Below are 22,617 nucleotides of genomic sequence, written 5' to 3' on the forward strand. Positions count from 1 at the left end.
GAATTAATTTCCAAGTCCTCAGATCATAGGCAGAACAGCTTTCTTATGTTGACAGAGGGTATGGTACCAGCAGCACATAAAACACTTATTTCAGTTTGGAAGTCGGCATTTCTGTCAGATATTCTTCTTGGATGCACACTGATAAAGAGGCACACCCCCACAGCTCTGCATTCTCCTCACCTGAAGCCGAACATGATCTCGTCATGGCGGAGATGAGCGTCGTCGTCGATGGACAAGATGGCCTCCGTTTCCACTGCGTCCCACGGGAGGAAGCGGTTGTTCAGGCTGTTCTTTTCTGTGCGCACCACCTGCAGGACAGGGAGACGGGGGTCGGGGTAAGAGGGGGGGTTGTTTAAGGGCTCAAGTATGCTTCTGTGAACACAGCTTTGCTCCAATACGGACGTGCGCACGGGTGTCTCCAAAGTATACTAGTTTTTCTGTTGCGGACACATCTCTCAGTGCACAAGTTTAATCACAGTGTTTGAAATACTACATCTACATCATGTGAATCTACAGCAAAGAGGTCTATAGCTTTCTCTGCCCCATCCTCACTGTTTACTCCTCTATCGCAATAGCGATAGCTACCTACCATAAAATACCATTGCTGAGGATCTAATCAGCTGTGAATCACGCAAGCATGAAATAAACAAACCTGATTTTATCAGCAGGTCTCCAGTAGCAGGGAGCAAATAGTCTAATGAGAATGTGCACCTAGAATGTACAGCAAGTCACTTTGGATGAAAGCATGTGCTAAATGAATAAACAGCGTAAATGTGTTTGGCTTTCTCTTGACCCTGAGCCAGTACTTTAAAACTGGCATGTACATACATAGTGGGTCTTGTTAATTGACAGGGAGACCAAATGACAGTGCAGCTTAGGTGTGTGGCTCCTTATTAACAATTCATTTCTAAGTCCTCAGATCACAGGCAGAACAGAACTTTTTTTTGTTGGCAGGGCGTATGGTACCAGCAGCACATAAAACACTTATTTCAGACTGTGTCCGTAGAACTATACTCTCCACTGAAGGGAGAGCTTGAGTCACAGCCCGTCAACATAAAACAAAAGGAGATCATACACCAACGAAAGATATGACCGCAATGATTCTCCCTTGCGGGCTAAAAACGTGGTCTAAAAACACATCCAAAAATAAATGCTGGTAGAAAAGAATGCAGCCACACAGACAGTAGGGGAGGGAGACCCGTTACATGACTGAAATCTCTTATGAGGACAGCTTTAATTAATTATAGGATTTACATTCCACAGATGCTCCATGATTATTGAAATGTCATTCAAACTGGCATCTCTCTCCCACAATTCCGCCTCTTGCACAAAGCAAAGCAAACAGCAACATTATTAAAATGTAATGATTCATCCAGGGGCAACTGGCAAGGGACCTGGACTACTTTACAATGCAGGTTTAGTCTTTATTTAATTATTTCATAGACCAACCCTTTCTTTCGGCATGGTAAGCAACTTCACTAGATCCCTTTTGTATCGTCAACAAATGTAATTAGGCTCAATGCCTTCTGAATTTCAAATAACTTCAAAGGAACATCTGCAGTGGCAAGTGATGCTGTGGTACAATCACTCATTGAAAGCCTTGGGCAGAATAACAGGTTGAAGTTAATGTGTAGCGGGTAATTTGGGCCAGCCAGCAGGACTCATAGACTTAACTAGCCTCTTGTGAATCATATAGTGTGAATTTAATGGCATAATTGGGTTGGCACTGGACAGCACACTCACCACAATAGGCAGGCCGATGTCTGGCCAGATAAGGTCATCCGAGGGTGGTTTGGGGGAGTTCCAGACAACTACTACTTTGTTGAGGTAGGGGAGGCCATTGAGCCTCTCCAGGGAGTTCATCAGGACCTCCTCGCGCTCGTAGGTCAGCATCACCACGGTGAACTGCTCCCGAGGAGTATTGCCCCCAAGGGCAGCTTGGAACTCCCTCCCAGAGCCTCCGGAACCCCCGCCGATGGGACGAAAGCCGGTGCCAGACCCCAGGAACTTGGCCTCCGATGGCAGCACGGGATCAAAGGGTGTGTGGGGAAACAGGTGGAAGGGGCCAGGAGGCCGGTTCCAGGTGCGGTATACGTCTGACGAGGTGTAGGTGAAATTCCTCAGGAAGCGTGGCGAAGCATAAGGGGGCTCTGTCTCCACTGGGCCCAGGTCCAAGTCCCCGTTATCGGCCATGTTGGCATCAGTTCCAGCCAGCTTCCCAGCCTTATGTGGGATCTCCTGAGCTGGCTCTTCCCTGATGGGGGCGGCCGGGACCTGTATACTTGTGCGAATGCTGGCCAGGATGGTGCCGAAGACTGTCTCAGAGGTGGAAAAGTAGGTCTCCCAAAGGAAGCGCCCTTGCCTCCTCATGGCCAGCAGGTCGTTGTCTGACAAGCTGCGTAGCAGGAAGTGTAGTTCAGTAATACGAGGCTTGGGTACGACGATGACTGCCTCGCTCCAGCGGATAAGATGATGATATGGCAACTTGGAGTGATCTCCAAGGACGACAGGGATAGCCCCCACCTCTAGAGCCTCAAAGAGTCGCATACCACAACCGGCTGAAGCTACCAGCTGCCCATCACCTGGAGCAATGACCAGGGCGAATGTGGAGACCTTCAGCACCTCCACCCTCTCCTCACGCTCCCCACACAAGGCCCATTCAGTTGGCAGACTGGGCCTTGGCAGGTTCTTACACGTGAACTCTACAAGTACCTGGTCCAGATGGCTGTCTTGGACCGCTTTCAAAGTGCCGATGATGCGATCGTCATAGTCGGCAGGTGGATCTCCTTCAATCTCCTCCTCGAAGGACTGTGGTGGGGCCTCAAGCAAGCCCGTCCTCAAAGACTCCACCTTCTCTCCCTGGAATGTGAAGAGATATTTTCTCTTCACAGGAACCTGAGGGGGCACCTCCAGGAAATTGGGCTCGGATAGGGCATGGACCAGTGGGGATACCACAAGGTCAAAACCCTCCCGATACTGTCGCTCCAAGAAGGTGGACTGAGCCACAGCTGCCCGGCCTGTGCTTACATTATACAGAAAGTTCTGTGTTAGAGACTTCCTTGACAAGTGGACCAAAAGATGATTATGGCCGTCAGACCTCCAGTAAGGCAGCTCCCGAAGCTGCTTCTCCAGGTCTGCCGGAGAAGGGGGAGGGGACCCTGGTAATTCCTGCAACTCCCCTACAAGCACCACATACAGGCAAGCGATGCTCGGGTTGTCAGTCACATAGATGTTGCTTTTAACTGATGCTGCAAAAGCTTGTTTGACCAGCGGGTCTAGGTTCTCTCCCCAGGGGTATGACCCCGCGTCGTAAACATAAACAGGAAACCCTGACGTCATGGGGCACCGAGCATAATCGAAACAGGACCGCAAGCGACAGGCCCTTGCCGACTTGGGTGGTGGGAGCCCAGGGTCATCTTTATCTGGCACCAATCTGACTGGTAGCGATAGCTTAGGTTGATTCTGGGCCATGAGCTCCTTGTACGAGTGCTCAGTCTGACTGATGACATTCTTGAGCTGCAGCAGGTCCTGCTTGGCACTATCGATGCTACGCTTACAGGCTTCAATGCGCAGGTTGAGCCTGGCGATCTCGCCGTTCAGCTCCTGCCGCTTGGCCTCCAGCTGGAGGAGCTCCTCACTGACAGACTCGCGGATGCGGCACAGGTCCTGCACGTGCTTGGCCTCGCACAGCTCTCCACCTGGCCGCGGCCCGAAGATACGCTTGTCAGGCCCACCGGCCTCGTCGATGGTGGTGAGGTAGTAGTGAGCGATGAGTGGGAAGAAGACCAGGATGAAGAAAAGCATGAAGCTGAGCCAGGTGAGTCGCACACGTCGGAACACCCATGGCTGCCCACCGTTGCCTGCCATTCCCCCGTTGCGCTGCATTGCGACGCTCACGATCGCTGGCGCGGTCACTCTCCCTCAGACTGAGTACGAGTGTGTTGAGCGTGTCGACAGGGAGTATCAGCGGCCATGCTGCGACCTTGTCCACATTGCGAAAGGTTAAAAGGTTACGCTTGAAAAAGAAAAATAATGAATAAAAAATAAGAAGAAATCTGGGTCAATTTCACAGTATTCCATAGAGCCGTCAAAATAAAGGGAAATTTCATCTTCTTTCCTACTGGGTGAACATCACAGACATGTAACTGGTGCTGTATTTCTCCATGAGAGGGCCAGGGGTAGCCCCAGCCTACCCAAGAAGGGGGCAGATTCCCTGGAAAAAGGGGGTAGATCGTAAGGCGACAACATGGAGGTCATGGTTGGCCTCCAGCTTGCTTTGACACATCATGGCTCAGCTTCCACTGCCACCCATGATGGGACGACCAACTGGGCGGATCGCTTTGTGGTCCGCGGGTGTTGAAGTTCCAGATCCCTCCAGCCACAAAGAATCTGTAAGAAATAAAGGACCTTGGTCAAAAACCTGAAAAGTATTTGCTTAAAAAGAAAAAAAAAACACATCAAAAATACAAAAAATACAGACCATGGCAATTCCTTTCATCAACGACTAGAAAGCAAATACATCTAGAAAAGACTGCAATAGCAATGTCAAAGATCTTAATCTGAAATGGAAGGCCAAATGCAGTGAGAAAAAGCAGTTTAATAAACAGTGGTTTGTTTGGATGTGATGTTTATCAGATAACCATGTGTGGAACAGTTAGCACAATGTTTTCAACACAGGCATTAGTCACTACTGTTGTATTTTGGTATAAGCAAATGCCACAGCTGTACAAATGTATCACATCTGACATGCCAACTCTCTAAACTCCAGACCCAAAACAAGGAACCTCTCTGGAATGCAAACCTGCTTTACCCAAACTAATAAAGATGCACTCCATGATTTTTAATATTCCAGAAGAACCAAAAAAAAATACGAATGAGATGTGGTGCCAAGCTGATTACCTGTGACTGGCATTCTTCACAAAGTACCTCAACAACAGGAAGCTAGCTGCGTATTCCTCATCAAATTTGTAATCAACAATTAGCTGTGGGACCGAGTGCCAATTCAGAGAGGTGCTGATTAAAACTAAATGCTGCAACTCTATTCTATTTCTGGCAAAATTGTTTCAAAATTCATGACCATTCTTCACCACCATATGTTAGAATGATATAATTGTTACAACACTGCAACCCAAGGGCTGCCTTCCACACAATTGACCCAAATGACTAGGATCCTGATTTGGATTTCCAGAGAAAACATCCAGAACAATTGAATTTGTTTTCAGAGAACTCCACCTATATCGAGATCAAGAAGAAAAAAAAAATCATCCAAACATGAAGTTACACTTACAAGCCTGATGCTATTCAATGAGGCAGCAGTCAGATGAGGTAATTTTGTAATTGTGATTTTCCAGTCATTTGTTTTCTCCAAGACAATAGCCTTGCCACAGCAAGAGAAGAAACTGGCATAGAGCGTTTCCATGGCATTCACGACTGTCCTATACGAGCGTGTATTTGCACTCTCAGATAAGGCACCTTTTTCATTAAAAAGAATAAAATGCCTTAAGCATAAACCAATTTCTATGGCACTTTGTATGAGAGGGTAATAGCACACACAAACATGATCTGACACACACACACACACACACACACACACACACTTTCCAATAGGCACTCTCTAAACCACAAATCCTAATGTTAACCGGGTACGTCCTTCCACTTTCCAGAGAGAAAAAAAAGAGCATATCCGAAATGTCCCCGCTGGTTGCATTTCCGTGAGGGTTTACAGGCCAGACTATTCTCTAAAAGCCTGTATTTTAGCAGAGATTTGAGGAGATTTATCAAGCAGGGATGAGCACATAGCCTACATAACACGAAAACAGCAACGCGCACACACACAGCCTATTCAGGTAGGCACATATCCAGACACAAGCCACAGGCCAACACACACACACACACACACACAGACACACACAGAGTGCTTTTGCATCCTGATGGAACAGCTTGCAATATGGCTACTGCACCTGTCTGCTTCGAGCTACGACAGAAACGACACAGAGGCCATTACTTATGCTTCATGCATCACATCAGGGTTGTGCACATGTGCATGTATCCACACACACACACACACACTATACACACACACACACACACACACACACACACACAGTGTTTCTGCAGTGCCGCAGTCACCACAGGTCAGCTGGCAACACTGTCAGATTGCAACAGGAACGTCACTGGGCCGGGTGTCTAGGGACCTATGAAATCTCTTATTTTTTGCTAAATTCAGTTCTAATTTTTTCTTTTACCGGGTTTACCAGGTTGGTTTAATTTTTTTGATATTAGGCTTCATCGATTTATCAAATCACACACCCTACACTGTGTCAACTCACACACACTCGCATCCACACAACAATAGCAGATTGGAGAAGCCACACACACACACACACACCAAATGTGCTAAATATCATTTGGAGGCCGTCAGTCAGCAGTTCACTCAACATTATGCCTCTGGTCATATGAAAACAGACATTACAGCACCTTAACATCCCCCTCCCCCCCTTACCCATATGCCATCAGAACCATACAACAAGAATAATAAAATGTAAATGTTCTGCCCTAATTATTAATTCCACAACCATTGCCTCACCAGTGTGACCGAACAAGTGAGTAGTAGGGCATTGCCTTGAAGCAAACCAACAGCCTGTGCTCCTCGTGTTTTCCATTTGATGCTTTGATTCTCTGTTGCGGTATGAAAGAGATGGCAAGATAAGAGTGATGACCTAGACATCTGTTAGGCTACGCTGTACATTCTCACTGCTAAGGTTGTTTTTCTTGTCCTTGTTTTTCTGCTCAGTGGAAAGACTGCATGGTTCCAGCAGGGCAGAAAATAAGGGAAGTTTGATCTAGTCATGAAAGAGAACAAACCCCATGCTCTAGCAATTCTGAATTTTTAAATTGATTTTGATGGTAAGGCATGTCTGGCATTCCCTACATGGCATTTTTAAGAATGCAGTTTCACAATCTACTGTTAAAAGGGCTGAAAGCTCCTGTTCGTTTCTTTTTCTCCTGAGGCAGAGGCAGAGGCAGAGGCAGAGGCAGAGGCAGATGGGAAGCCCTGGCACTGCCAGCCCTCCTCTTGCCAGCTCAGTGTTCCCTGTGACTATGGTCTGGATCCGCTAAACCTAGAAGACTTGTTTCTACAGGACCAATCAGTGAGTTATGGGGAAAGCTTTTGGTAATCGTAACCGAAATAGCTTTCTTTTTAAATCCACACAAAGTCACAGACGAAGTCACAGTCTCCTATACCGGAATCTTTCTTCATCAGAGGTAGGGCTGTTTGATCATATCTCGATTATATCGCAAATGGAATTAATCGTTTAGCCCTAATCAGAGGTGAAGTGGTCGAAAAGTCATCGTACAGTTTTCTGGATCTTTCTCTTTGGAGGGGATTCAGCAACTGGGTCTGTATCCCAAAACTGTCAATATCTATATCACTGTTAAATCATTTGCTTGCTTCAAGCTCATCCAATTCCTATCGAGGTGAACTTGATTGGCAGCCATGCACAAACAAAACTGAGTGGACATTTTCCAGACCACACGGAACAAAGAGACAAATTGTGAGAGGGATACCGAAGCTCAGAAATGTCTACAACTTTTCAGTGGTCCATGAACTCCAAGACAAACACACACAAATAACCTAGACCCTGTTCAGAAGGCAAACAATGTAATCGTGTTGATGGCTCTCTGGCTTTGTTGCGCAGCGTGGCAGTGAGAACTCTTCTAATCCTCAAGACACACACACACACACACACACACACACACACACACACACACACACACACACACACACACACACACACACACACACACACACACACACACACACACACACACAAACTCTTCAGGGCAGCAGAACCCTAAACTATCCAAGGTCCCTCAGACACGTACCCCGAGTCCTTAAGGACCGGCCAGAACCGTATAATTACCCACGATTCATCATAAGACTGCAGAACCTCACACACTACAAAAGACCAACCGCATACTAGCCCTGGAGTGAGGAGCGGCAAATCTTCTACTTAATCAAACACATAAAACAGACCTTAATCCCAAAACAAAACATTTCAAATGTAAACTTAAAACTTAAAAGAGACAGATAAGAATGTGCATAAGGGAATGAATGTATAAGACTGCTCTTCAGAACACATGGTTGTTTTTGCCACAGTGTGTTACATAAAGCTCCAGGGGGGATGAATGGAATGGAATAAGAGCCCTTCCCATTAAGCAGGACACTGCAGTCAACACATTAAAGCACACCACCACCACCGACACCACCCCCCTTTCCATCCTCATCCCTGCGTTAAATCACCCTCCATTAAGGGCCGTGTTAAGCCACTCGCCTCTAACATTGGATGGCACAACGTCCCTTGATTTTGCCGGGCTGGTCCTTTGTGTTATGTTAGCACATCGAGCAGCAAAGCCCAAGTGGTCTCCTGAGGTGGAGCGAGCTATGTTGCTGAGGCGCGGGGTATTCGATGACCTACATAAGCAGATTCACTTAGTGTGCCGAGTAAACACAAAGTTAACAAACGCAGAAGAAATGCTAGAGACGCGGTAGTAGTGAGCAGAATAGCTAAACAGTGCTGCAGTGCTTGCTTTCTGTGAGGGGAAAAATGCTACGGCTACAGCTGGCTGAGGGCAGCGCCATATTGGCCATGCGGCGCTAGGCTAAGCCAGGCCAGGCCAGGCCAGTCTTCCTGCAGCTAGAGCAAACAAGACCCAGCAAGCATCGACCTGCATACCGAGAGGTGAACTGTCCACCCTCCGATGGGGGGTGATGGGGTGGGGTCGAGAGCAGTCACATGTTTCCTGCTCAAGACAAGGGTGCTGTAGTCTGTGCCTGGTGTGGTTCAGGGGAGGGAGTGGTTGGAGTGGGAAGGGGGGGGGCACTTGTGCTACATTTCTGGCTCATGTAGTTTGGCTTCTGTTACACTTGACTAGCACAGTGGATAAACACAAAAACAATTCTCTTATAGTCCATGTTTTATGTATGTCTTGTAAATCACTTTACACAGCAATTAAACTAAAATAATTACACATGTTGTGCATTTTAATATGATCATTCATGATCAATATCTTGATGCCTTTTAAATTCATCAACTTAAAAAATAGTTTTCAGGTATTTAAACAATTGTTGGAATTCTACACATGGTCAGCCACGGATATAAAACTACAAGACAGCATCACCTCACCCACAACCACTTAACACTACAATCAGACACACGTAGTCGGACTGCTACAAAACCGGACCACAAACAGCCAACACCAACTGGGTACCAAAGACCAACAACCAGCCTACTCTTTAGTCGGAACGTTTTAGGGCCAGCCTTGTGGTACCAGAGCAGTCAATGACCGAAGATCTGAGCAGATTAGATTTATAGCACTCCAGTGGCGGGGTGAGTTAACTCGATTTACTGGCGCGATGAGGATTTATACAGGCAGGCTATTAGTGCGGCGCATGCCAACGACCAGCTGGAGACTGCCTGTCAAAGAGACAACAACCCGAGAGCATGAGATGGCAGTTACGCTAACGCACAACAATCGGGCGGCGTGAAACAGCAGTTAACACATGATAATCAGATAGCAGTTCGCGTAGAGCGGCCAGAAAGTAGGAGATGGCAGCCAACACACCAGAGCCAGATAGCAATCGATATCAGAACACAGAACAATGAAACAGTGATTCCCACCGATGACAGCACAAGTTTTATCACTGCCCATGCCACAACTAACACCATCATGAACAAAATCAAAAGAGAGAAGAGATGTTGTTAGTTCAGTGCAGTTTGTTTGTTTCTTTGGTCGTACTTGTGTTACCCTCTTAAACTGTATTATGAAGGAATGATTCAGGTAGAAGTTACTAACTGTTAGACCTAAATTCACATTTTAAAAAGCAGGCGTATCCTATTCCCAGCCCAATCCCCTTATATGGTAAATCAAACTCTCTGCTTCCAAATTACATCAGAATAAAAACACAACCTCAAATGACTAGACAGTCACATGACCAGCAAAGGCCATGGAGAGGACAGAATTCCAGACATCTGCAAATGCAAGAAAACATTTTGGGCAGCGAACAAACACCAAATTCAGCTCATTCGAAAGACACAGCGAGAGACAGAGAGAAGAGAATTCTGTGAAAGATCAGTCTTTTCATGAAACAAACCAATTTTCTTATTTGAAACAGACCCACAAATGAGGTGAACAGTTACAGCACATGTTTCCTGTCACAGGTGAACATGTCAGGAAAGGTTCAGGAGGGTTGTGTGTGTGTTTGTGTGTGTGTGGAGCAGCAGTTGTCAGACAGAAAGGCACCCCCTCATCTGAACCACACTGACTACCAGAAGCCCACAGGGTACTTTCAGATCAGACAGGCTTGTTCAGGAATAGGCTGACTGACTGTGTGTGTGAGTGGGGGGGGGGGGGGAGTGCATTTGAAAGAGAGGATGCATTTGCCAGTAGATATCTGTTCACAGCTTGGTTGTGCTTTTGTTCGCCGCCATTTTATTCGATCGGGCAACGGTCAGCTCACCATCACATCTCGCCTATAAAAGGTGCTTACTGCACAGAAGTCCCAAAAAGAGAGAGTGAAGAAAAGAGGGAGAGAGGTACAGAAACCCACACTGAGAGAAAGACTTAAAAAAAATAGCAAGATAAAGACAGCAGAGGTAGGACACAGGCCTACATCATATAACTGTATCTATTTAACTATAGTTAAAGTAGTATAGTAGAACTATAGAAAATGTCCTCTTCATTAAATAAAGTTCCTTGAGGTATCTGTTTGCCATTAATGTGTGCAGAATATCACATTGCCAAGGCTTGTTTACTTTGTCACTTCACATCAATGACAAAGCTGACAAATTTAAACGCTTCTAGCAGCAAATTGATATGCGATTAATTACTCACAAAGCATATTATAAATTAGATACATTTTTTTAAAACGCTTGACAGCCCATATATATATATATATATATATATATATATATATATATATATATATATATATTTATATATATATATATAAAAATATATATATAGAGAGAGAGAGAGAGAGAGAGAGATAGAACTTAGCTACATGTTCCATGCTTTCGCAACATCGCACACCACCATGCACCATGCCAATAATTGAGTTCAGCTGAGACCAAATTGAATTGGGAGCGCCAGATAAGCGCTCCTCAGGGTCTTTACGATCTGATGAGGGAGAATCCCGTTAACCGTCCGACTCATCTTCTCCACTAATGACTGAGGGGAGGACTGGAGTTGTGGGAGTCCTACTTAGTGACAGACCCAAGCCACGAGACATGAGACACCAGGCATGGGACTAGGGGAGGAGGGGACAGACGATGCTAGAGAGGAGAGAATTAGAGGGACGGAGAGAGAGGGAGGGAGAGAGAGGGACGGAGAGAGAGGGAGGGAGAGCAAAAGAAAGACACTCTTTCAAGCTCCAGTCATTAGAGGACAGAAAGAAGTTAAGAACGTCAATGAAGATAACAATGAAGCCATTTGCAACAACAGGGTGCGTGTGTGTGTGTGTGTGTGTGTGTGTGTGAGTAAGTGTGTGTGTGTGTGTGTGTGTGTGTGAGTAAGTGTGTGTGTGTGTGTGTGGGTGTGTGTGAGTAAGTGTGTGTGTGTGTGTGTGTGGGTGTGTGTGTGTCACACTGGAGCGACAGAGACTGTAACAGCACACAAGTCACACTGGATGAGACCGATTACAGATCTGCTCACTTACACGTGGGCAACCTACGAGCTGGGCGAAACCCTCCACGAAATACCAATGAAATATGCTAGGGCTACCATCCTCAGAGAGAAGCGCAAAAGCAGTGCACATCATTGGACAAGCCTAAAACAACGGGGAAAACTAGCGTTACTACCCTTTGCCGATCACTCACTGTCCCACTCCATGCTCTCAGACACCACCCTTAAAGAGCCATTCACACGCAATCTGTAGAGAAGAGTCTTCTGTCTTTGTGTGTGTGTGATGAGTGTGTGTGTAATGAGTGTGTGTGTGTGTGTAATGAGTGTGTGTGTCTGTGTGTGTGTGTAATGAGTGTGTATGTGTGTAATTAGTGTGTGTGTGTGTGTGTGTGGACATTCTAACATTCACCATCAGACCTCGCCTTCAAGCCTGGTCTTCGTCCAGCCAAGGCCCACACTGCACCCTCCCCTCTACCACCCATGACGGTGAGACAACTGTGAATTGCTCTAAATGGCTGCAGTTTTTACAAAAGCCTTTCCATAGCTAGGCATGATCGGCTGCTAGATGACCTGGGGTCACAAAGCATTAAAGACTGTGGCGAAAGTAACAACCAAAATGTTAACAAGTGGACTGGTTCATTGACGAAAATAGAGGCAATATCTCTTTGCGCAAACACCCTAGCCATGTGGACAATGGACACTTGTTTCACCTGCGAGTTGCTGGAATACCAGCCACTAGTTGGCAGTATCACAACCCCTGGTTTTCACTGTGTTTGGGAAGCTTGGGCATGTACATAAACTGGTTTTACTTGGATTGAAGGTGGGCGAGTTAATCAAGACTAATGCAAAAAGACAAGCAAAGTTGCGCTTGATTTTTTGCCATTGCTGGTTGTGTGTCTACCTGGAGACTGCAATGTCATGTCTACCCATAATCCCTAGAGTAGGACTGAAGATGGAGGGGTAGTACAAGCATTCTGTGTAGGATCCATACCTGTACAAACCTGCGACATGCTTCGATGTACTGTTTGGATCAGTAATTCTTTGTCCATGTTAAAATACAAGTATTAGTGTGTGTGTCAGTGCAAGGGAAAAAAGGGGGACAGAAGCACTGTTATTGAGCTCAAACCGCATAGCAATTAGCCTCATCCTGTAGGGGGTGACCTCCCATTTCACCCTTGACCTTTGCGGAGCGCAGGAGGAACACGCAAGGTAGACGGCCTGCTGACAGACAGGCTAGGACACACACACACACACACAGAGCCATGGGACACCATCCCCGTCCGAGAGACGCCTGTTCAGGGTGACTTTCACAGCGACTGAGCTTTTCCCCACAGTCAGCTAAAAACAGTGAAAGGTACAGTCCGCATATTTTAATCCTATACACCTTTTGTCAAATTCAGCAAACTGCTCCTCGCAGTTCCCTGGATGCCAGTTCAGTGCGCTATGGTGTTTGTACAGTCCTGCCAAAGAGGCTCGGACCGAACCATTATGCTATTCCTGCCAATCACACCCTTGCTTCAGTAGCGTTGAAGAAAGGGGTGTAACTGGATTGGCTAGTGACTTCAAATATCAACAACCTTTTCATCATAATTGCACCCTGTGCCTTTAACAGTAATTGGCTGTTTTCCCCTACACTCATAATCTGCCGTTTTTAAAATGGACACTTCAGGCCCTCTAAATCCTGTTTTTTGGCTGCACTCAGAAGCTCATTCAAATTTGCATACCAATAAATGGCTGCCAAAAACATTCAACAATTATCTGAACTAAGTTTTGAAAAATAAAACGTATTTGGAACCTTCTGCCGACTGATCCATTGTTGTGTTCTTGCAGAGAAACAAATGTTTTGTCGCAGAAACGACCCTTCGCACAGCAGAGCCTGTGTGGGCGAAAACAAATCTCTCCCATTTGAACAGGCCGAGAACCAATTATAGACAACTCCTGCTGCTGATATTGGTTCAGGCTGCCGTCTACATCACTCAATCTTTTTGCCTCTCTCTCCCTCATTCTTTCCTGTCCCTTTAGATCTCTTCACCGCCGTCTGCATCTACTTCCTCCTCTCATTTCTCTCTCTCTCTCCCTCCCGCATACTGTGGCAGAACGGAGCTTGCAGCATAAGGACAACCTTGTAAGGACAAGCTCTAAGAAAACACACACACACACACACACACACACACACACACACACACACACACACACACACAATTCCCACGGAAAACCATGTATTTATCGCTATTCTACCATGATGGGAATGGGAGCCAAACTCTAACCCTTAATCCATCCCCTGGGTACCATAGCTGATAATCAAATGTCATGGCTCCAGAGTGTGGATGTGAAACACAAGATTGCGTCGTTCGAGGAGGGGGGGGGGGTGGGGGGGGTGCATGAAAAGGTAGCTAGTTATCTAGCCGACAGTATAGTCTCCCCCATTTTAACTTAATTACAGTGGGCAAGAGGGTTCCTGTGCAGCTTCTCTGCTTGGCCCACAAATGACTGTTACATTAGTTATACCATGGCCTTGATGAATCTCCGACTGTGACACATTCCTTAGAATTCTCTCAGAACATGGAAAGTATATTCAGAAATGATTATAATTGATTTCACAGCATTCAGGTAGCAGAAATGAATGCACTTCGAGGGGCACAGGCCACTCTGCTTTGCATTATGGCTTAACTACCACCTTGAAAGTGCATTCAATTCTGCTACCTGAACTCCGTGTCTCATACATGCCTCTAAGTGCCTCAAAACTGAGTCAACCTGTGTCTCATAACTGAGTCAACCTGTGTCTCATGACTGCGTCTCCGTGTCTTATTCATGTTTCTAAGTGTCTCATACATGTGTCTCCATGTCTCATACATGTGCCTCCATGTCTCATACATGAGATACATCTCCGTGTCTCACTATCTCATTCAGATACGTTGCTTCATATTAACGCACCCTACCAATTGCCAACTGCTAAGATGTTTCCCCAAGCTGATGATAGCTAGGATAGTTCACTTCATAGGTAGGTCAACTGGCATGAGAACCTGCATGTTTTAGACGTCTCGTGAAGGAACGTACTCTCTAGCATCCCTTGTACATCTACAGTCTGGATGGAATACACAACACCTTTAAGGAAGACGGAGTGTGAATGATTGAATGTTACCTGTACTGTATTGTTTTTACTTAACAGGTTTTATTTGTGAAAAAAAGGAACAAAGAGCACCTGCAGTGTTGGTTTGACAAATGCTATGAGGCGAAAAGCCACCGATTGGTCCTTTTTCTGGATGAAAAGCTGACTGACGTGAGCCACCAGCTCCTGCTTTTAGAGCCCGACGGTAGAGGTAACGCACCTGGTCTTCACCAGCTCCAGGGCTGGTGGACATCGTTCCATCCATCCACTGAATACAGTAACTCTATTACAAATGTTACTGACAAAGACTCAGTATTGGATGAAAGAAGAGGAGCGGTAGGGGATGAGGGGGACAGAGAGGAAGGATGGTTTCTAGGCTCACTTTTCACTCAGAACATTTAACTTTAGACAGTGTGTCATCTGTGTGTGTGTGTGTGTGTGTGTGTGTGTGTGTGTGTGTGTGTGTGTGTGTGTGTGTCTGTAATGCTGTAAGTGTGTGTACCTAGTGGAGAGAGAGAGAGGAAGAAAGAAAGAAAGAAAGAAAGAAAGAAAACAAGAAAGGAAGAAAGAGAGAGAGCGAGAGAGAGAGAGAGAGAGAGTGAAAGAAAGAAAGAAAAGTGTGACAGAGCTGAGAGGGAGTGCTACTTATTTCCCACCATGAGTGAAACCACATAACCACAGACTGGCCTCTTACTGCACATGACCTGCTGCTGAAATATTTACCACTGCTGCAGCAGGACTGAGGCTGAGCAGCTGAGTGACTGTGCAGAGTCTAGCCTGTGTGTGTGTGTTCTGTGTATGTGTGTGTGACTGTGTGTATATGTGTGTATATGTGTATATGTGTGTGTGTGTGTGTGTGTGTGTGTGTGTGTGTTCGTGTGTGTGTGTGTGTTCGTGTGTGTGTGTGTGTGTGTGTGTGGGGGGGGGGGTGAAGGGGTTCCCTCTCCTGTGGTGGCCTGTGTGGTGGAAGAAAATATTGATACACTGGAGTATCAAATGTTTTGTTACACTCTATCGACACACAATCAATTTTTATCTAATGGTTTACATGCAAAGATTCGTGTCAGACAGTGGTGCGTTCTTTATACTGAGTTTTAGCAATGTATCGCCTTTCTCACAGTATGAGTATCGCAGTTGTTGCAATATATAGAATGGTAACCATTGTATCATGATACGTGTTGTATTGCCAGATTCTTGCCAATGCACAGCCCTAGTGGTCAAGCAGCCAAGATCCACGTCCAAGAAAAAAATACTTGTAGAAAATGACAGGGGTTAGATAGCGCCGCCAAACAATATCTCAAGACATCCGACATGACAGCTTGCAAGCAGATTCTTCCTCTCAAGTCATGCAAATGACTTATAGGTTAAAGGCTAAGGGGCTGCTGACTGCAAGTGCTTGCAACTTGTGTAATTGCAAATTATTGTCTAAATAGTCCATAAACCCCCACCATAATAAATAAACAGCACCTTGAGCTGCAAACGCAAGCACTTACAAATCAGTCCGTTAATCAGCATTGTCACACCACTATCACACTATTGCTGGCTCTTTAAGCGCAGTACAACCTGTTTCACAACCTGTAAAGTGCAGCTCGTCATGGAACTGACACTGCTGAGCTAGGCACCTGCAGAAAACACCTCAACAAGCCACAGTGAGTCTTACACACTTTAAACCTTTGTCCTTCACCTGGAGAATCAGTTCTCCTGTTAAGCCCTATTTAATCTTCAGTAGAGCTAAATGCTGTTTATTTGGGCCGTGTGTTTGCTTATTTGGGCTACGTGTCTATTTATTTGAACTATTTGCTTGTTTACTTGGGCTAGGTGTTTTTTTGAACGGCACATATTCCACTGTGGTTTTGCCAGGCACTCATGAAGCGGGCTTTGAGAGTGAAAACAGAGCGCGGTGAAACCCCTCCCAAAAATAGCCCCGCCGGACCCCGGAACTTCCCGCCACAAGGGAACTGTTAACTAAATGAGAGGCGAAGCTTGGTATAGCAATGGTGTGGTACCGCACAGCTTTAAGCCCCAATGAAAAAGCCTTCTGAAAGCCTTACTCCCCCCACCCCAACTCCACGAGCTGCTCACATCTGAGAGAGAGCATGTTATGTGTAAGTGTGTGTGTGTGTGTGTGTGTGTGTGAGCGTATGTGTGTGTTGAGGCTGAAGACAGTTTCCATCTTAAAGCCTGTTTAAATGAGTGTGTCCTTCCCCTCTCTGTAGTTAGGCAGCGCAAGGCTTCTCGGGGCCGGTGTGTGTGTGTGTGTGTGTGTGTGTGTGTGTGTGTTGTAAAGGGCGGAGGCTAGACCTTAATTGGGCAGATGGGCTGTAATCAGCCAGCCTCCCAACAGCAGAGCCCCAGGGGAACTCCCATAGGACCTTAGAGCAGAGAGCAACCCTGAGCCTGCGGTAGGGGGATCAGCAGAGAATGAAAGAAGAGCAGGCACACAGAGAGAGAGAAAAAAAGAGGGAGCGATAAAGACAGAATGTAGAAAAAGCAGGGTGGATGGGTAGGAGAAATAGATAAGGAGGAGCCTGAAAGAGGAAAGAGAGGGGGGATAGTGAGATGGAGGGAGAAAAAAAAAGAGAGTGAGAAAAAAAGGCAATGACAAAGACAGAGAGGAAGGGAAATAGGAGGAGAAAAAGAGTGACGGGGCGATCCGAGAGAAAGATGGAGGCTCTTCTGTATTCCACCGAGCAGCTCTGACTTAGTGATTGATTCCATTTTAAATTCCCTCAAGTAGACGCTCAATTAGGTTGAGTATTGGACAGACCAACACTCTTTCGCTCTTGCGTCGCTCTCCTTCACTCTCTCTCTCCCTTTCTCTGCTGCCTGCTCACTTACTTTCCCTCTCTGTGACTCACCCAGGCATGCAAGCGCACACACACACACACACACACACACACACACACACACACACACACACACACACACACACTCACACACAAGACACACACACAAGCCAGGGAATTTTCACCACTGGGGCAAAGAGAGTTGGGCCCTGAAATGGTTGAAGACACACTGTTTGCATGTATTGAGGGAGTGAGGGATGGTGTGTGTGTTTGTGTCAGAGAGAGAGAGAGACTGATGAAAGTCAGACAAATAGCTTATGCAGAGCCTCCCGCAATCCCCTGCACAGGCTTTCAGGGCTGACTGCTCAAACACAGGCCACCGCTCACTCACATGCACACAGATGCTAAGCGACACACACTGACAGACCTGTGCCTTACCTGTGTGTACCACTGTGTGTCAAGTGTGTATATTGGCTAAACATGTCTGCTCAATTCCATCGTGCCAGCCAACCTCAGGCATACCTGAAATAGGCCAGGGGCCCTCTCCTCTCTCTCCTTCTCTCCCCCACTCTCTCTCTCTTTTTCTTCTCCCTCTCCGCTGGCTGTATATCCTACAGGCTGGGAGCCAGCACAGGCCGAACAGCTGGAGAGAGGAGGAATGTGCCACAATCATCTGAAGCTGGCAGTTCAAACAGGAACGATTCCTCCATTTCCCTCCTTCACCTACAATAGGCCTACTAACTCACTCCCTCTCACTCCCTCAATCTATCTATCTATCTATCTATCCGTCTGTCTATCGGTCAACCGGTCACCTTCATCTAATTTCCCATTATTCCCTCCAGAGTCCCTCTTCTGTCTTTCATGGTCTGGGGCAACCAGGACCAGGAACCTGTGTATGTGAGAGGCTGTACACGAGAAAGCAAACACCACCTTAGCTACACCCATCTCCTCCATCAATCCACCACCTCTACCACCACCACCACCCTGCAACCCTCTTACTGTACCTACCTTCCTCCAAGCCTCATTATTCCAGGCCTGACTGCCTGTCTGTCTGCCTGTCTGCCTTCTTGCTTGTCTGTCTGCCTGCCTGCCTGTTCCCCCTCCTATCCTGTGCTAAAGTTGGTCATGGATTCCTCTCTGGCCGGCTGCTGCCAACAGCTGCCACCCTGCCTCCTGCCCACCCCAGTGGAGAGAGATGGATGCTGGGAGACGAGCCAGCGCGATTAGCCCCCTGTCCCGCTCCCACTCACTTTCACAGACACAAACACGCACACACACACGTAATCAGAAACACGCACGCACACACACACGTAATCAGAAACACACACCCACACATCCTCTCACGCACGAACTCACACACCTCAGCAAAATCACCCTCTGTCTGTCTGTCTGTCTGTCTGTCTGTCTGTCTGTCTGTCTGTCTGTCTGTCTGTCTGTCTGTCTGTCTGTCTGTCTGTCTGTCTGTCTGTCTGTCTGTCTGTCTGTCTGTCTGTCTGTCTGTCTGTCTGTCTGTCTTTCTCACTCGCATAAAAACAAACACACATGGACACAATCAGGTGCTTAATCACACGACCACCAAGTTCACTCTCACTCGGTCTACCAAATTGAGGGAGAGGGGGAACGCCACCAAAAGGAAACATACTCAGACAAAAGCAGGTGCTTAATCACACACTCTCTCTATTACTCTCACACACACACACGCACACACGCATTCTGATTCAAACAATGAGCCATAGCCAAGTCACTCAGCCAAATAAACCCTATCACACTTACACACACACTCTCTTTCTCTCTCTCTCTATCTATCTTTGAACACACCTTGAAGAGAATGACCTTGTGAGAGAAAGTGACCCACCAGCCCTGACCCCGTCTGTACACACACACACACAAATAGAAGGCTTGTTTAGAAACAGTGTCACGCACGCTCTCACTCTCTTGCCTTTTATGTCCTTGCTTCACTTTGAACATTCGTTTCTCATTCAATTCTCTTTCAGGGAGCAAACAGTAAAGTGAGAGAAGAGGGAGGGAGGGAGGGAGAGGAAGGGGGAACACTGACAGTGTCACACTGTGAAAAATAGTTAAATCCGCAAACAGGGGCAGAGAAGTAGGAAATGAGTGGGCTGAAGGTAAACACACTGAGCCCCCCCCGAATTGGACCTGATTTGTCCCCTTAGACACAGAACCTAGGCCTGACCTGTACCTGGGGTAGGTGCTGTCTAAGGTGGTTATTTCAGCATTGGGTGAGAAAGAGGCAACTCAGCACCAACCTATCACACCGGCCAGCTACTCAGCACCAACCTATCACACCGGCCAGCTTCACCCCACCATCCCTCAGTGTGGACACATGCGTCCAATTTCCGATTTCAGTCCGATTTAAATTGGATATTGGACACATGTGACTCCCCAGAACTAGATTCATTGTGTCCAGCTTGAGTCCGACTGGACTCCGATGTAAACCCCTGGACACACGATTCGATTCCGCTGGGAATTGGACTGGGCGCGCATGTGTCTCTCGAAACTAGATTGAAATTGGACAACAACAACTTTTGCACGTGCTTGAGATCGTGCCCACAGACATATACATGCATCATATATGTCTATGTTATGATAATCGCTGCTAGACGCTCAGTTCTTGTGCTCCCTCTCATTCACGTTGAAATACTGAAAGCGAAACTGAAACTTATAAACTGCAACGCAACTGTTTGGGACAGAATGCGCTAATTCAGTGAACAAATATTTTCATATTACTTTTTCACCAGTTGTTAGTCATGTAATCCTTTCATATCGATGTGAATCAATCAATACTAATACAAATTTAACTGTGGTGTGTTTTTGTTTCATTTCACAACGTATTTACTGTATAATCAACGGTAGCAGATGTAAACATTCCGCATTTGATTTGAAGTGACACGGCCAAGAACTAGTTGTGTCACTGCCATGTGCTTAGAGATAGAGCAGTTAACCCCCCATGGAGACCCCATGGAGAGAATTGAATGGGATCGAAGTGCTGCCATCATGTGCCCGCACTGTCTGTTCACAACAACCAGCCCACCCACTGGGTGTGACATTTTCACACACTATACCAGTCTCTCTCTCTCTCTCGTGAGGGAGGTCGTTGGTGGTTCACCTATTAATCTCATCACTGACTAACGGTTACACCCTGACAAAAATTCTTGGCAACACCTGAATTTACATGATTCATGTTAATGCCAAAGAATTCTTCTTGACTGACTCAAAGTTCTTTAAAGACTGAGGCAGGGGACGGTGCAGCGAGATCATGAACGCTCCAAAAGAGGCAGGAGAGAATGGGTGAGCATGTTAAACTGAAAGAGATGGCAAAGATGGGGAGAAAAAGAGAGAGGGGGGAGAGTGCAAACCAGATGTCCTTGGTGAGGGAGCAATTACGCAAGGACAGCCTATGACAATCTCCTACTGTTTCGCAAAATCCAGCAGAACTGGAAACACTATGGGCAACAGGGTTACCTTTGGCATCGGTTATGCTCAAGGCATCAACATATTCAAACACACACTAACCAACACAGTCGACAGAAAAAAATATTTGCATATTTATGTAAACTTCATGTCTGTAACGATGTCTCACGGCACCTAGTATCTTGAGATCAAACTGAGTAGACGCTTCACTGGCTCCCTGAGCGCATACTCACAGGAGACATCACCTGCACAGCAATCGGAGCATATTTGTCAAACGCGAAATAAGATACTGCTCTGCTATAATTCCATTCCATACTGAATATTTAGTTTAGATCAAAGGTTTGTTTCGACATACCGTTATATTTCAGATGATAGAACAGTTGAATTGTATGCAGAATCCTTTCATATCACAAAACAAGTTAAAATCGATTTATTTACGACTGTTTTAGTCTGAAGTCCTGTTGTAAATTTGACCTAACAATAAACCTACTTTATGAATCGGAGGATTAAAGATGAAACGTGAAAGGTGTCACTTGTATATCAGCAAATATTATCAGCAAAGAAAACTAAATAAATTGCCACATAGCCTACTACCTTCCGAGAGGCTAAAGTCCGAAGATAGTTATGTGGTATGCCACTGTGTTGACTTAAAACAAAAACGTTTCCATGGACTGTTTGTATAGACTGATTACTGACCAACCAACCATGTCCACTCGCACTTGAAACGTGGACACATCTGCCTCCCCATCTCTCCGTAAGGGGAGAACGGTATCCTAGGCCAGGGTGGTTTGATAGAATGGAGCCCGGTCCGCTCATATACAACAGCTAACATTAACGAGTTAAGTTGCAGCCAACACAACTGTATTACAAACACTGACAACACACACAAATAATGAGTACACTTTGCGGTTCTTTCGCCTTTTATCTTTTACCTTGTTCTCATTTTGAAAGTCTTTGAATAATGTAACTTATAAACATGTCGTTTTATCGCGCTGTGGCCGTCTTTAAAAAATGTGTCAATAAAAACCTCGTAGGTTTGCTCCCCCGCAACATCCACGGACATACAATGAATGTGTCAGTATGGACAGTATACGCGAGAAGGTATTCGTATTATCCCGCAGTTACAAGTAGGAAACACTGAATCGTTCTGCGTGTCGGAAATGTGCTACAGAAAAGGCGAAATGAGCAGGCCAAATGTCTAATGTTAATCTGGCCAATTAGCCAGCTAGCTAGCCATAACAAGCGCTTAATTCTGGTTTTGCCAGCTAGCAAGCTAACTGATGTTAGCGCAAGACTTACCCGGTTTGGTGATCTGAAGACAAATCTCAGGCCAAGACTTAGGAGTACTTGACGTGCGCGTTTGAGCGGATATACCGCTGATTCTTAAAACAATACGATCAGTACCTGTGCCACGCTATCTTGGTAGTTTGTCGAGGGCTCTAACGCGTCTGGTCCGCACAGTGCAAGCAATCGCGGCTGCATTGTTGGACCAAGGCAGTGGCAGTGCTAAGCAAACATTAGCACTGGTGCATGCTGGGAATAGGTAATGACTTGTGAGCAAACTGCCCCACCTGCCGGTCTTTAATAAATATAACAGCTGTATGG

General features: G+C 46.2%; 1 protein-coding gene across 1 annotated transcript in view; it reads right to left on the bottom strand.

Moving 5' to 3' along the window:
• Positions 1-22,382, bottom strand: part of extl3 (exostosin-like glycosyltransferase 3) — a 31,983-nt gene extending 9,601 nt beyond the window's left edge. Inside the window, exons 1-3 of the mRNA XM_080831952.1 lie at positions 22,312-22,382; positions 1,744-4,389; positions 181-308 (exon numbers count right to left, since the gene is read on the bottom strand). Of these exons, the coding sequence (XP_080688078.1) occupies positions 181-308; positions 1,744-3,885 (2,270 nt within the window). The 5' untranslated portion in view covers positions 3,886-4,389; positions 22,312-22,382. The remainder of the gene's footprint in view (positions 1-180; positions 309-1,743; positions 4,390-22,311) is intronic.
• Between the last annotated feature and the right edge of the window lie 235 nt (positions 22,383-22,617).

Source organism: Sprattus sprattus (genome assembly GCF_963457725.1).
Source record: "Sprattus sprattus genome assembly, chromosome: 2".
NCBI lineage: Eukaryota > Metazoa > Chordata > Actinopteri > Clupeiformes > Clupeidae > Sprattus > Sprattus sprattus.